General features: G+C 53.3%; 1 protein-coding gene across 13 annotated transcripts in view; it reads right to left on the bottom strand.

The window, feature by feature from the left end:
• Positions 1–15,029, bottom strand: part of ANKRD11 (ankyrin repeat domain containing 11) — a 170,251-nt gene that overhangs the window by 36,360 nt on the left and 118,862 nt on the right. For 12 of the 13 annotated variants that reach the window (XM_068956285.1, XM_068956284.1, XM_068956295.1 and 9 more), the window contains one exon: positions 6,742–6,886. In XM_068956285.1, the coding sequence (XP_068812386.1) occupies positions 6,742–6,828 (87 nt within the window). In that variant the 5' untranslated portion in view covers positions 6,829–6,886. Of the gene's footprint in view, positions 1–6,741; positions 6,887–6,975; positions 7,108–15,029 lie in introns of those variants that run through there. The other variant, XM_068956290.1, reaches the window with a different exon arrangement.

Here is a 15,029-nt window from a genome sequence, read left to right as displayed (position 1 = left end):
GCAGCTCTGAACAGATCAGACATGTAAATCAGGTCAGCGACAGGTATTAGTTTACAGCCAGAATCCAGAGAGAGAGAGAGACCGACCCCTTTCAACAGCCTGGCACGACTGAAAAGCGCTACTTACAGCCAGCCACTAAATTATTCCTTGTTTAAACCCAGTCAACAGTCAAAACTGCCACTGACCAGCTTCCAGGCCCGTCGAACTGCGAGCGGGAAGGTTTGCCCTTTTCCCCTGCCGAGACACCCGCGCTCGCAGGCAAGCTCAGGCAGCAACGCCGTGCTCCAAATCCGGGAGCTCTGTACTGCGCTCCGCGGCGACAGCGCTGCCGAAGCAGCGTTAACGTGGGGTAAAGCATTACCTTCCTGCCATACGCGTGACCGGAGAGGCACGACCCTGGCATTGCCCCGGAGCTCTTGGCACTCGGCGGTGGGATTTCCTAGACGTTGAGCATTTGCTCCAGACACCGGTTTCACGTCGGGAACTCCAACAAGAGGTCACTTGTGCTTAACACAGAAAATAACGATTCTTTCATTGTTTGTAACCGTAACATAGGCTGCGGCTGGAGCAAGCCCTCCGCCGCCCGGGCGCTCTCCCTCGCCGGCAGCCCTATCGAGGGCAAGGGCTGGCACGCCGCCGCGCCCCAACCGCAGAGCTACCTCACTGGCGTGCTAACCGAACCACCAGCTACCGGGCGCTTGGAGAACCAAGTTTCGCGAGCGCTTCCCAGTAACAGCGCGGCAAGCTGCTCTTCGCGTGGACATCTCCTAAGGGGCGCCGGGCTCCCCGTTCGCCAAGGCGGCGAGGGAAGGCACCGCAGGGGCACGCGGCGGCGCGTAGGAAACCCGGGCCGCAGAGAAGGGCGAGGGGTGCGAGGGAACGGGCCGGACGCGGAGAGCGAGCGGGAGCCAGCTGCAACCTGCCCGCGGAGCCCGAGCCCGGCGCGCGGCCCGGCCAGGCGCCCCGACAGCCGGCGGGGCGACCGCCACCGCCTTCCTGCCGCGCGCGCTCAGGGGCGAGGGAAAGGCACGGCACAGGTGAAAATAGCACTTATTCCAGACAGTTATTGTGATACTGTTAAAAGCTCCACGCTAGAGCCGAAGAGGAGAGAAAACAGACAGAAGAAAACTCCTCAGACAAGAAGGCGAGCCCAGCACGAAACATTGAAACGGCTCCGCGGACGGCCAGGGTCGGACAAGCTCAGGCAACGGCCCGTGCGCGTTTTCCCTAGCGCTCGGAGCTGCTAATCCAGTAAGTTTAGCACCATTAAATACCAAGGAATGAAGGAAGCCGCGGCGGCCCAGACGCCGCTTTGAAGATTCATTTGTACAACAGCACCGCGATAACCTTCCACAACAATCGCAGCAAGGAAGACCCAAACTTCGCTCTCTTCTGGAAAGCGGCTACGGGTCGGGGGAACTTTCAGATATTGCACTGAAACGACCACAGAGAAAACAAGGCAACTTGGGGAATAATACTCCTGAAAACAACGCGTGTTCTCATTTTCTTGTGTTAAACTTTGCTTCTGTAATTATTTCCAACGGTGTAACGAAGAACGTAGTCCTGCTCGAATAAAAGCTGTTTTCACGGCGTTGGCTTGTCTCACGTTTGCGCTGAGCTTGGACACCTCCCAGAGACACGAGCGGCAGGTTTCACAAATCCGAAGTAACTGACGTTGCAGAGGAGCTCGCCCGAACGCCTACGTCCTCAGCGCCCGCACGCTGCTTGCCGCGGTACAAGAGGCAGCCTGGGGACGCGGGTACAAGCGTTCCCCTTCGCAGGCGTTCATAAAGGCTGCCTTGGCCAAGGGGAGGCAGCAGACCACGACTCCAGGAGAAACCCCCTACCGCCAGGCCGAGCACGAGTAAGATCCACTCCATGAATAGCCGGAGTCACCTCGAGTGCCGCTCCAACAGACGCATCACGAGTTGCTACGGTTGTCACGCTTTGGGAGGCAAACTAATCACAAACCGGCCCCGGCCGCGGCCCTCCGCGGGACGCGAGCGCGGCCGGCGGGCCTCGGCGCGCCGCCCCGCTCATCTCCCTCTGCGACAAGCATCTCCCACCCGCAACGGGCGCCGAGGCCGAGCTGCTCGAGTCGTTTGTGACACACAGAAATAAAAGCCACTTTTTACCCTCACGCAGGACTCAAACTAGGCCAGCTTACTATCCAAATTTAGGTTCCCAGAGCAAAAATAAATACCTAGCTCTCTTAGATGCAGAACTGTGCAAGGCAGAGCACGCACAAAGCCAGGCAGAGAAACGCGTGCTTCCTCCAGGGAGGCCGAGCGAGGCGCCGCGGGGCAGGCTGGGCGTCTGCAACCTCCTCTCCCCTGCCGCCCGAAACGGCACCTGCGGCAGGGCCGGGGACATCAGTGCCCACGCACGCCCTCGGCCCTGCCGTCGGCCACCGCACCTCTGCCGAGACCCGCGCCAGGGCCCTGCTGGCACTCGAACACCGACAAAACCTGACTCTCATTCCAGGCTCTTAGGCAAAGATTTGCATTACCAGGTGATGGAAATCCCCAAAGCCCTTTGTTCTCCCAAAGGGGTTTGAAAGTATTTCAGACTGCTATACTAGTAAAAACTAAGCAGCGATGAATGAAACCAGCATTAGCAATGGGGCAAGCAGAGCACCCAGCACTGACCGGGCGCTCCGGACCTCCTGGAGATGCCCCACTCGGCAAGCTAACACACCCGAGTCCTGCATCGGACAACAACAAAAAACCCAGAAAAAGCAGATGTCGTGCTAAGGGGAGTTGCTGTGCATTAGTGAAGGGAGCACCTTGTCGTTTCCTGAACCGCCTTCTGGCGGCTGAGGAGAGCGGAGCGGAGGGGAGGAGAAGGGCCCTCACCCTACGTTACAAAGGGGGGTGGACAAAGCTTCACCCGCTCACCAAGAAAAGCACGTGGGACACGGTGGAAACCCAGCCCCGGTACCCCCTAAATCTGGGTCCCTCGTTTGTGCCCTTTCCAAAACCAGGCTACAACATACACACACACACGCCAAGTTTTACAAAACGTGAATTTACGCCATGACCAACGCTGCAACAAAACATTCAAAATACTGAGAAAACTGGAGAAAAAGTTCCATTCTTACATGCCTTAGGCCTTCATTTAGACTTTTTTAAGAAGAGACCACCTTCCAATGATTCTGTGCCATTTATCTTCAAGGAAATTTTGGCTGTTACGCATCCAAGTCCCTTCGTACTGCTGCAAGCATCACGCCCTAACGGGGCGGTTCTGCGCTTCCACGCGCAGCCAGCCAACGGTTTCATACCGCACGGAGCAGGCAGAACACACACGGATCTCGAGAACAGTCAACAGAGGAAGACTAAATCCCCTTTTCTGAAACCGGGAGAAGGGAGGGGGGAGCAGAAACTTTTTAAAAGTGCAGGAAAAATTATGAAATAGAAGCAAAGTGTATTTACAACACTAAAATTATCGCGGATAAGCAGCGCAGAAGTTTTCCCTCTTCACTACTGTGGTGTTGCAGCCACGGAGTCGGTGGAGTTTGATCTGGTCTGTACCAGCCCATAAAAGTGCTCCTCCAGCAAACCGGACCACCCATATCACCTGGGAAAAGGTGAGGAAGACAACACCCTCAGCAGTTCTTCTAACAAAGATGCCATCTGGTCTGCGTAGCTACCCTGGGCTAGCTACTACACGCAAGTCCAAAACCAGGGGTCAAGGCCAGTTCTGCTGAGTATTCAGTGCGGATGTGGATTTCCACAAAGCCACTGCAACAAAAACGCAATTCAGACTATGCAAGTCAGACTATTTCCCCACAAAGAGAAATCCTCTACCAGAGCTTCTGAACACCATCTATAATCATGCAGCAAGTGATTTAGGTCCTGGGCATATCAGGAAATGGTTTCAACAATTGATGTAATTCTCACTGTGGTGCTCTGCTCAGCCTAAGTTATTACGAGTAAACACTTTCTGGAACAGGGTTCTATAGATCTATATAAGAAAGGAGAATTATTCATATGTGGCGTGCATATTCAAAAAAAAACTCTTAAGGCTGAATTCAACCAGAAACAGCTCCTGCGGCTGCTGACCATCTCTGACCTCAGGAGAGGCTGCGAGCAGTCCCTTCCCCAGCAGAAGGCCATATAAGGCGTGCAACACCGATCCGCGCGCCGACCGTCCCGCTCCCTCCTGCTAACCTCGGGAGAAAAAACTCCTCGCCGAAGAGCAGCAAAGCACACAAAGCTTCAAACGCGTTGGCCACGGAGGCGCAGCTGAGACACGGTCTTTTTTAAACCGCTTCGCTCTCACGGCTGCGCCAGCGTAGGTGACATCTCACTGGGTAATACCTCATCCCCGCTGCAGACCGCAGAAGGCTCAGAGCGAGGAGGAGTTTGCTCTCCCACTTACCAATTAGCTCTACAACTGAAAGGCAACAGCTCACATACTCTTCCACAAAGCACAAGCCTTCTGCAGAAAGGGCAGCTTCCCAGGGAGCCTGGCTTTAACATTTTGAAGCACGGCACTTATAGATTTACTGCAGCGTTCAGCCCACCAGGATAGCCAGCCCACAACAGCATTGCTGAATATCCTATACGTTTACCTTTGTTTAGTGCTAGTGTTTTCAAGCCCAGAAATACAAAGTCTGTTTGTTTAATGTCAAAACTACTGTTCATATTAAGGTCACATTGAGAGGGAAACGCTTAAGCGTTAACAGAGTTAGTGCTTTGCCATGTTCTCCCTGTGCTTTGTTATACTGCGGCTCTGGCGACTGCTGGGTCCCTCCACGAGGTGCAGCTCACCCAGGCTGGGACACAGCCGCCCGCCCGATTCCTTCGTCAACCGGCGAGAGCAAGCGCACTCCAACTCACAGGCTGAAAGGGTTGACAAACGCAAGATAAATTAAAAGCAGCAGCTTCCTTGACAGGCAGGTACAACAGCGCCTACAAGCAGAAGGTCTAACAACGGAGTGCTTTTACCCTTAGTCATTGCTCCAGCTCACGTTTCAGAGTTAACCAGAAATGGGATGATTTGCTGCACAATGTCCTCTGGCCAATTACCTTGGATCTCAGCTCAGTCCCTGGAGGACAATAGCCTGCAAGTTTCTTCACTGTTGAGAAGACCAGAATCAAGTGAGCAGAAAGACTATTCCCCTTCCTAAATAACACTGTCCCCCAGGTCTGCACCGATGCCTTTCAGTGGGAAGCATAAAACTGTGTGAGAGTTATTTAGCCGAGGGAAATAACTACAGTTCCCAGCATTCCTAACGGTATTCAATAAATCTACTCTGTAAATAAAACGTAGCCTTTAAGCTGCCACGAGCAGATGAAATAAAATGGAAGTTGATTCGTATTATAACTGTCCCTTTCCCTTCTGAAGCACCTGCTTGCTCCAGCGTTAAGCTGCTTACACACAGCACTGAGAAAACCCCGTATTTACATTCCCTGCACTCCAGTCTGGCGTTTCTGGTTTTCAGCCTCGTTTGCCGGGAAGAGGCAGGGTAAATTTTGGTGTCTTCATTACATACCCAATGGCAGCTCTTTCTCACCACCCAACACCACTGCTCCCAGTTTTTGCCTCGTCCCAAACGCACCGCGCTGCGTCCGATCAACGCGCCCCTCGTAGGAGCAGCAGTGAACTTTGCAGCACGTCTCCTGCAACAGATTTAGACCTGCGTGCGCAGAGACACAGACAGGGAAACAGGGCAGATGCTACCAGCTCACTTGATAACTAAATTCCTGCCTGGGATTTCCCTGTTGGGTATCCATCATTTTCCTCATTTTGTCCACAATATGGCCTCAATTTTTTAGGGGAAATTAGAGTTACTATAATTACACAACGCAGGAAAGATTTCAGGGAAATGAGAGCGCAGGAGATGCAGCATCATTGCTGCTAATAGAGCTTAGTTTCCTCTATCAGGCAAGAACTGCTTGGGGAATGCTGAGAAACTGGACCAAGAGGGTGAACTGTGGAAGAGATTTGTCTCCACAGCAGAATACAATAAATGCAGGTTCTAGTTTTTACTTAAAGGTCACATTTTGTACACAGCTTTCTTCACAGCCATTTACTGGAAGCTACCAATACACTGAGAAAGACCAATAAGGCTGAAAGGGAGGAGGCACAGCTTATGTCTGGAATGGACAGCAGGAATCTGGGGTGTGGGAAAGAAGGGGAGAAGCATAAGCTTGTTTATCCTTAAACTCAGATTTCATTTCAGCATCCTCCTCATCCCAAGCACAGTCAGAATCTAAACACTTCAATTAAAACCCAAAAAGCAACAATTTCAGCAGAGCAATTCACATGCTGACTCCTGGTCAGCCGTTACTCAGAGCCCGGACTTCAGAGGGGAGCCTGAACTGAGGGTCTTACACAGACACTGCGTTTACGGCAGGGAGAAAAGGAGGAGAAAGTCCTCCCTCACACGCTTTTCCTTAAGAGATCATTGCGTTATTTCTTCCTTCAGTGGCTTAGCGTAGAAAGCCTAAAAATTGACAGTACTTCTGGAAGAGAGCGCTTCCCAAGCGTTCCCTAGCGCTCAGCCAAGTCAAGTCTGTTCAGCTGAAGCACTTCCCAGGAGCATTACGGCCACCAAGAAAATAAAACGGACCTCATCCGCTGGCTCAGCGCCGATAAACAGACTGATTCAGGTTCAACACCGGGTGACAGCAGCCCAAGGCAACCTCCTGACATGTCAAAGACTGACATGGCTTGAAGACATCAGGCACAAGGGGCAGCATCCCAAAAGGACGGCAAGGAAACAAAACGTGCTACCTTTTTCCCCGTTTGTTTCTCCACCATGTCGTTGCTGAGAGAGAAATCTTCTGGCTGTGGTGTTTTAGAACACCCACCCTTGGGCATCGTTCTGCCTTCCTTACTTGATCTTCATTTATGCTGCCATCGCCTCATCATCAACCGTCTGTTGAGAGAGAGGAAAAGAGAAGTTAGACATCTCAGAAGGACCACTCCACTAGAAAAAAAGGCAAGACGCTTCCCTGGGGAACAGACCTGCACCAAACTCCTCAAAGGCAACACCAGGAGGCCACAACACTTCTCAACGCCGTGCACCTCAGCTCAGCGCGGGCAGAAGAGCTGCTGCCTTCTGCCACCTTTCACATGGAAGCAAACAGTGACCTGCCACTGGAGTATTAGGTTATGTTAAATATAACTTCTTTCATGTGCCACGGGTAGCCTACAATGGATTGTGCCCAAGCAGAAAGCAGTACGCCTCCTGCTCTTCACCTACAGCATCACTCAAAGCCTACGTGAAGCTTCTTGCAGCTACGGCTACCCCCAGGGACTAGTGACATTGCGATGGACCCTCTGCCTGCGTGTTTGTGGTACTGACCACTTTGCTGCCACGGAGTTTGTCACACTGATTTCCCAGACATTCAGAGGACTGATACACAAACCACTTCACTACGCTAAAATTACAAAATCTGCTTATAAAAGGTACTTTTTGAATGGGTCTGCGCCTTGTAACAAGAAAACAGAAAATGCAAACAAGGTGCACTGCTCTCCGAAGGGTTTCTAAAGGGGGCTCCTCTCCCCCTTCCATCTCGGCGCTGCCACTGCGCCTTGGCCTAGGTAAGACAATTCAGCAGAATAACAAAGAGCTCTGCTGCTCCTGCCACGGGTTGCCTGGTTACAGAGCTGAAAAGACAACTGACATCTGAAATACGGAGAAGTATGAGCTGGAACGGAGATCAGAAATGCAGGCTGTAGCCAAGGCAGGCAAGGCCTTTTTAGGTGAACAAAAATATCTCGTCTCCTGGGACCAGAGGCTAAAAAGCATCAGTGCAACAGTATATTTCAGACTAGTGACCCACATCAATTCCTACAGCAAAGGTCTCATCGTACTTGAGCTGAAATGGTATAAACAGGGACCACTTGAAAACTCTTTCCCCAGCTAATTGCCACCTGACAACACTACACATTGCACCCATTAACTTCTGATAATAGTAGCTGGATTTCTGCACAGCTACAATTGCAGGAAATCGTCCAGGAACAAAGTCGTCCCAGAGCTCCATCACAAGATTGGGAATTCTGGGGGCGGGGAAAGAAACAGCAAACGCAGGTGAAAAGAGGAGCCAAACCCTCCTGCCTGCTGGGCACTGGGGAGGCGGATGGCAGGTGGTAGTCTGGACGCTGAAACGTGTCCCGAACAGCAACACGCGAAGCCAGAGGAGTTTGCACGGGCGCTGGGTACAGCACACAGCTACCCCCGGCCTGCGGCGGGCAGGGAGCTGAGGCCCCAAGGTCCCCTAGCTCAGTACTTTCATCAGCACAATATTTTAGAGGTACCACGGAGATCCCGTCACAATTCAAATGTTTCATTTCTACTTCACAGACTTTAGAGTCCTCTGGGTTAGTTTGTGGGTTTTTTCTTTTAAACCTAAAAAGTGATTTACAGGCCTGCAGCAGCACCCGTCACGGGACCAAGCAGCCCTGAGACGTCATGGAGGTGACATCCCCAGCAGGGGACAGCTCTCCCGGGCAGCGAGGCCTCTGCCCGGGTCTCGGCCGGGGCTAACGGACGGTGGTCACCCACACTTAGCAACGGAGGCTTCAAGCCTGGGGTCTCTTTCCAACTCCCTCCCAGCTCGAGGAGGGGGCAGCTCCAGCGCCGAGGTCTGGGTGGCCCCAGCCCGGCGACGGCCCCTTCCTCTAGGAGCAAGAGAGCAGCAAAGGAGTCCCTGACACCGGTGCTGAACCGGAGGAGGCGCGAGCACGCAGCGACGGCCCATCGGCTTTCCTTGTCACTGCCACCAGGAAGCCAGAGGGGAGGGAAAGTTCAGAAGATTCGGCACGCAAACCCAACACGTCCACAAAGAGAAGATGGAAGAAAATACTCTTGCAGCAGGGAAACGACTGCAGAACTCTTTGTCTCTAAATATCTGCTCTTCATCATTTTAAGGGCCAGCGCCCAGCGCAAGTATCAAAGTTCAAGCCCAAGGACAGACCAAAACAGCACCTTAAGAAGGCCGTCCTCACGGGTGACAAGCGTCGGAGGTCGCAAAGCCCGACGCCGAGAGCAAGGCCGCCTGCCCTGGGTGCCCTGACGCACCCAGCTGCTCATTCAGGCAAGCAGAGCGATTCTGGATTTTGAGAAGTCCAGTTCTCCCGGCGGTGAAAGCAGTCCTCCACCGAACGCATCGCTCCTGGAGCACGGGGCGGCCGGCCCCGCTCAGCTCCCAGCCCGCGGACCCCAGCGCCCGGCTCCCCCGCTACCTCTTACCTCAACCTTGTCCCAAACACTGGAATTATTTCCACTAGAACCAGCTTCAGGCATTCACAGCCTCGACAGTCTGGATCTGTCAGGCACTGTCACCTGACCCGTGAAGTTTAGGAATGTTTCCCCCCTCCATTTGCCCTATGGGCCCTTATTAAAGGGCATCCCACTAGATAAAGGAAAAATAAGTGCTTGAATGTGTGTGCGCACGGGAGGAGGCCAGAAACAGCAGGAGCGCCGGGGTCAATCAGAAGGGCATGAGCAGCCTGTCACTGGCACAGTCAGTCGTCTGAGCAGATTCATTTCAATATTCATGGACAACCCAAGAAACCGAAACTCAGAAGACTTGTGTCAGGCACTGGGAATTTACTTGTGCTTTATAAAGGATATTAAAAACAAACGGCCTCACTTCTTGTAGGCACCTGAACGCGAGGACCAGCACGTATGGGACCAGAGCACCAACACTGCCCGCTTCAAAAATTAAACCCAACGCTGAACGCAGGATGCCATCTCCACGGCCTCACGAGAATTGTTTTCCTGGCCTGCCCCCCGTCAATTTATTCTCGAAAAAAAAAAACCCCGTCCACTGTAGACGCCTTTGTGGCTGTTTGTAACCGGGGTATATACCTATTCACGTGCAGCTCTGAAAACCTGTTTAACTGAGAAAAGGCCAGACGGATGCCAGATTAATTCTGCACCCCTTCTGTTCATGGAGCTGACTCATTACACTTGGAAAGCTGGCTGCCTCTTCATGTAAACAGAGCACTGGCCTATTTAACAGCTTGCAGGGAGTATTACATTTGCACAACAATTACCAACAATGCTCGCAGTCTTCGCTTCATTTTTAAGCACATTTAATAAGAGTCAGAGGGGAGGAACAAATTCCCAATTTGTAAGCGCTATCCCCAGCTAGAGGGAGCGAAGGCAGAGGTAGAGAGAGGCCAGAGCGTTTCAAAACAGCAAATCTGGGGCTTCGGTATTACCCTTTGGCTTCAATCCCTCCTAATCTGAGGGCTGGACAAGCCACCCTCCCTCGCTCCTCTCCTGCTCCAAACTTCACCTCCCCACCAGGAGACAATCGTCAACGTTGCTATTTTGCAAACAATTAACTAAGCCCCTTGAACCGGCTGATTACACGTCTGTCACACAATAACAAGCGGGGGAACCAAGGGAGCTCAACACGCCATAATCCCTCGCGCTTCTCCCGGAAAACAAAGGCGCGTTTCCCGCTGGCCGGCCGCCAGCGCTGCCGGACTCGGCGCCCCGCGAGCAAGCCCCGCGCGCGGCCCTGCCCGCAGGCGTCGGCGAGCCTCCTGCGCTCCCGACCCCGGGAGAGCGGCTGCGGCAGAGCGGGAGGCCACGCTAGCACCTGGCGGGCCAGTAAATCACCGCTCCGGCCCGCGGCCCCAGGCGAGGAGCGCCTCCGGCTGTCTCCCCGGCCCCAAACTATCTCACGGCGTGACTTTGCTTCCAGGAAGAGCAGCGAGAAAGCGGGCAGGCCGGCTTTCGGCTGTACCGCCCGGCGGCCCCAGCGAGAAGGCAGCGCCGTGCCTCGCCGCCGGCAGGGCTCACGCCGGGCCGCGCAGCCGGCGAAACAGGAACGTGGGGAGCCGTTCAGACGCGGGCCCAGAGCCGTGCCTATCGCTGCAGCGCCCGCACGGAGACCGTCCTCGCCCGGGGCCGGGCGACAGCTTTCCGCGTTGCCCAGGGCGCGCCAAGCCCAAAGCCACACGCTGCGTCCAAACGGCTCCGTGGAGGACCTCAAAAAGCAACGGTCCCAAAAGGGGAAGGAAAAAAGGACGAGGGGGATCGCCCGTTCCTCCCGACTGCACAACACGGGGAGGAGCGCTGTCAGCAGCCGCCGCCGCGCCGGGCGCCCGACAGCCACGAGCGGGCTCCTGGCCAAGGCGATGGGCTCCGCCGGACCAGCGCTCGGGTACGCAGCTGGGATCCGCTCCGAACCGGCCGGCAGCCAACGTGAGCACTGCCCTTTACAGGAGAGGGGAATCGAATGCAACCGCACTATGCTTGGACTCGGTATTCGGACACCCCTTGCCTTTACAGGCACAGCCACTCTGACGAGTAACATCCACATCCGAGACAAGGAAGAGAAAATGCAAGCGGTGCTGAGGGCTGCCAGCGCTCTCGGGCGCGGAGCGGGGACGGAGCGAGACGGGCGCGCGCCGCTTTGCTTGCGCAACCGCGGGCTGCGCTGCCTGCGGCCGGCCGGCGCGGGCGGAGGTGGAGGTGGAGCAGCCCGGCCGCCCGCCGGACCCCGGCCGCCCGCCGGACCCCGGCCGCCCGCCTGCGCGCAGCCTCCTCGCCCTGCTGCCTACCCGAGCGACAGAGCTCCTGCCATTTCTATCTGAAGCCACAAGAGATTAGCTCATGCCCGGGATCTGTGCATCGGAGCTTGCACGTATCCTGCCAGCTTGGAGGAAAAAAGATCGTGCAGACTTCTTTAAATGCCAGGCAGTAAGAAAAAGCTGGCTGCAGGCTCGTCTCCATTACAAAAAGAAAAAACAAATTCAAGAAATCAGAGGCGCAGACGTTATTTGCCCAAATCCAACACATTTGTTTGGTCTGTAAAGGTTGGAATACGAACAAGCCCCTTTTAAACGTAAAACTTTTAAAACCTCATGCGCCTTTTGAGGACTCTGTCCCAGAAAAACAGCTACAGCAACAGCTCAAACAGATCCTGTCCAAAATTTGATCTCCCCAAACACTGGAAATCGTGCAGAGAAAAATAAAAGTTGAGCTCTCTTGGAACATGCTCAACTCTGCCCTTCTCCATCCCCCTTCTGACATCTTACTTCACACACGTCTGTCACCATCGCCAAGCTCTATAATACAGTGGCACCTGCTGAGCCTGTACTAAAACAACGTTCAGCATCACAAGCACGTTGCACGTTCAGAGAAGCCAGCCTGCCTTCAACTGAGCACGGACCGCGCGCCGGCCGCGCTCTCTGGGGCTGTTTCACAGGCACGTTCCCAGCGGCAGGCAACTGCTCGCCACCCGCTTTCGCCGTGCCACTCAGGCCTGCGGCGTAACCCGCGAGGCGAGCACCTAACAGCGCTTGCGGGCACCAGCGGGACCTGCGCTTCCAGGAGCAGCGAACAATTGCTCTTTGTGCTCCGGTTCGATTCAGGAAGAGCAAAGTCCATCTTTTTCTGTCATCAACGCACAAGCACAAGGACAGCAGGAATGCTGCAAGGGAGGCAGGGTAAACACAGGTGCACTTCGTTTAAGGAACCGTACAAAGTGTAATCACAAAGATTAACTATTAATAACATACTGCAGCATGATGTGCTAATTCTTATAGACGTTACCAAAACAACTAAGTACTACTGGAAAAATAGAGAGACCTCGGTATTTCCTCCCGTTCTGAAAGTAGCCGGTTGGAAAGCAAGTTAAGGCCATTTTGGGTTACCTGAAACTTCAACACAGCCAGATCTTTCTTTTCCCTGGGAAATTCAGTATCTTTTTGTTATTGGTTTTGAATGGGATTTCACTCCTTATCAGGAGTCCGGATAAATGAACACCTATCTTCGCCTCTTAGCACGGCTTCTCCTCCCCTGTTCTTCAAATCAGTTCCTGGTCCCCACAGTAACCATCCTTTCTTCCACCCTTCTCAAACATTTAGTTCATCTTTACCCGCAGTGTTTTCTGATCTCCTGATATTCCCCTAACTACTGACATCTGCCTGCATTTGCATGGGACTCGGGCAAGGCATGCTTGCCTCCTAAAACACATGCCAGCCAAATAGGCTTAGTAATATCAATTAAAGCAGCTATTAGTATTTCAATCATCTGTGAAACAGACCTCTCTTCCCAGGGCTTCTTCGGGCCCGGGTAAAAGAAAAGCAACCGAGAGCCGCAGTCTGCCACAGCGTTTTGTGCACGTGGACGTGCACCGGGGTCTTAGAGGACCGTTGACACGGTTATGCTCAAAACCTCGCAGGACACCGTGACAGCCCAACTCCTCAATGGTCCTCCTGTGATGACTTATTACACAAAATGATCCCTGCTAACTAGTTGCATTTAAACCACAACCCCCCTGTACGCAGATGTAATCTCTGAGCGTCGCTTCCTGTCCTAGCACCTGAAGACAACTGGGCAACGGGATAAAAATATGACGACAACTATGAGCTTGGGTATTGTATTAAGTGCTAGTACTTCGCAAGGTTATAGTTGGGAGTTTCTGCCCACTACAGCGTGATGCAGAATATTCCAGTCGGGACCATTCTCAGGACACAGGAACGCTGAAATAAAGCGAGCCCTGGCAGGACCCTGAAACCACAAGCAACCACGCTGTCTGTGTGGTTTCTCCAGGAGCAGCTTTTCCCACAAACCCTTCCCTCAATTATCTGCATGCAGCTGCATCTTGATATTGCTACATTTCTGGATGCCGCTGATGATCTGGTGATCGGCCAAGGTTACAAAACTTCTGTTACAGTCAGTTCTCCGAGCTGCGGTCTCGGAGCAGTCAGCTGCGATGAGGAAATCTTTGGTGTAGCCCCAGTGTTACAGGAAGGCTGGAGCAGCTCATGGCCCCTCCGCACCACACCATTAGTCACCGGAGAAGATCTGATTACAACACAGTTGTCCTTTCAACACAATTACAGGGTGGTTCCAGGCCTTTAACAGCATCACCAGATCGAGCTAAGGCCTCCAAGAGAAGCCGGGGCTCTGCACTTTGCCTGTCTCTTCTCTACGACGCAGAGAAACGCACCAAGCTTCAGCCGGGGTAGAGATGTAACCACGTTCGCCAACACAGTTGAAGTAAGCACGCTACCAGACTTGCATAGATCAACTTCCTTAAAGCAGTTAGGGAATCCACTCAGATACTCCCACTGCTGCTGAAGACGGGGAACGCAGAGGATTATTTCCATAGCACAAGTTCGTTCCAAGGGCTACACAAAACAATACTATGCAACTGCAGAACGATGAGCAATGCTAACGTTAAGACTGCACAAAACGTATTTTGCATCAGTCACGGGCATTTGAGAGGAAAAAGTGGCCAAAACTACCCAACTCATGTTGCACGCAGACAGTCACACGCACACAAGAGCACCTCTGACAAGCAGAGGGGCACAAGGAGCACAGAGCCTCTCTTTACGCCCGGCTCAGAGCGGAGCAAGCTGGCACAGTACGCGGCCTCATACCACACACCGAAAGCCTGTCCTGAAGCGTCCACCTCCAGAGAAAGGTGTGGATTTCCCATGACTGCTTTGTTCTAGTAAAACGTAATAAGCAACAGAAACCTTTGCTGGTTTGGGGGATAAACACTTGCATGTGACTGATCAGATCGAGGCCACAAACTTGTTTTGCAATAGCAACGTGATATTTTGTTCTAAAACCCCATGAGGCCAGAAGTTCCCATTCACTTCAGTGGACCGTGAATAAGGCCCTCCAGCCTTACCACCCTGCCTGAGCTCTAAGAGACCACAATCCACATCTATTAGTGGTCCTATTTGTATATAGCAGTTTTTTTGTGTGATAGAAAAGTGCCTTTTCTAGCGACTCGAGTACAGGACCGAAGCAGGGCATCCAGTTTGGTTTCCGACTGACTACACGTCCGTACACCTTTCTGAATCTTAGTTTACTGACCTGTAAAAGGAGGTTGCGGCCATCTCTCCCGAGGCTTCGGCCAGTGCTCCGCCGCCCTCAGGGCACCATACACAGGCAACGCGACTTCTCCATCGATTCGAGCGTAAGGCACAAAAATGGGAAAACTCTCAGCCCCAAGAACGCCACTCAAAAAATGACGACTGCAACTGGTGGCCATCGCTCCAGTTCCGAACTGGGGCCACCTTCGCTCCCTTCCCCG

Source organism: Struthio camelus, chromosome 10, assembly GCF_040807025.1.
Source record: "Struthio camelus isolate bStrCam1 chromosome 10, bStrCam1.hap1, whole genome shotgun sequence".
NCBI lineage: Eukaryota > Metazoa > Chordata > Aves > Struthioniformes > Struthionidae > Struthio > Struthio camelus.
Note: the sequence above shows the minus strand (reverse complement) of the source record. Positions and strands in the feature narration are given on the sequence as shown.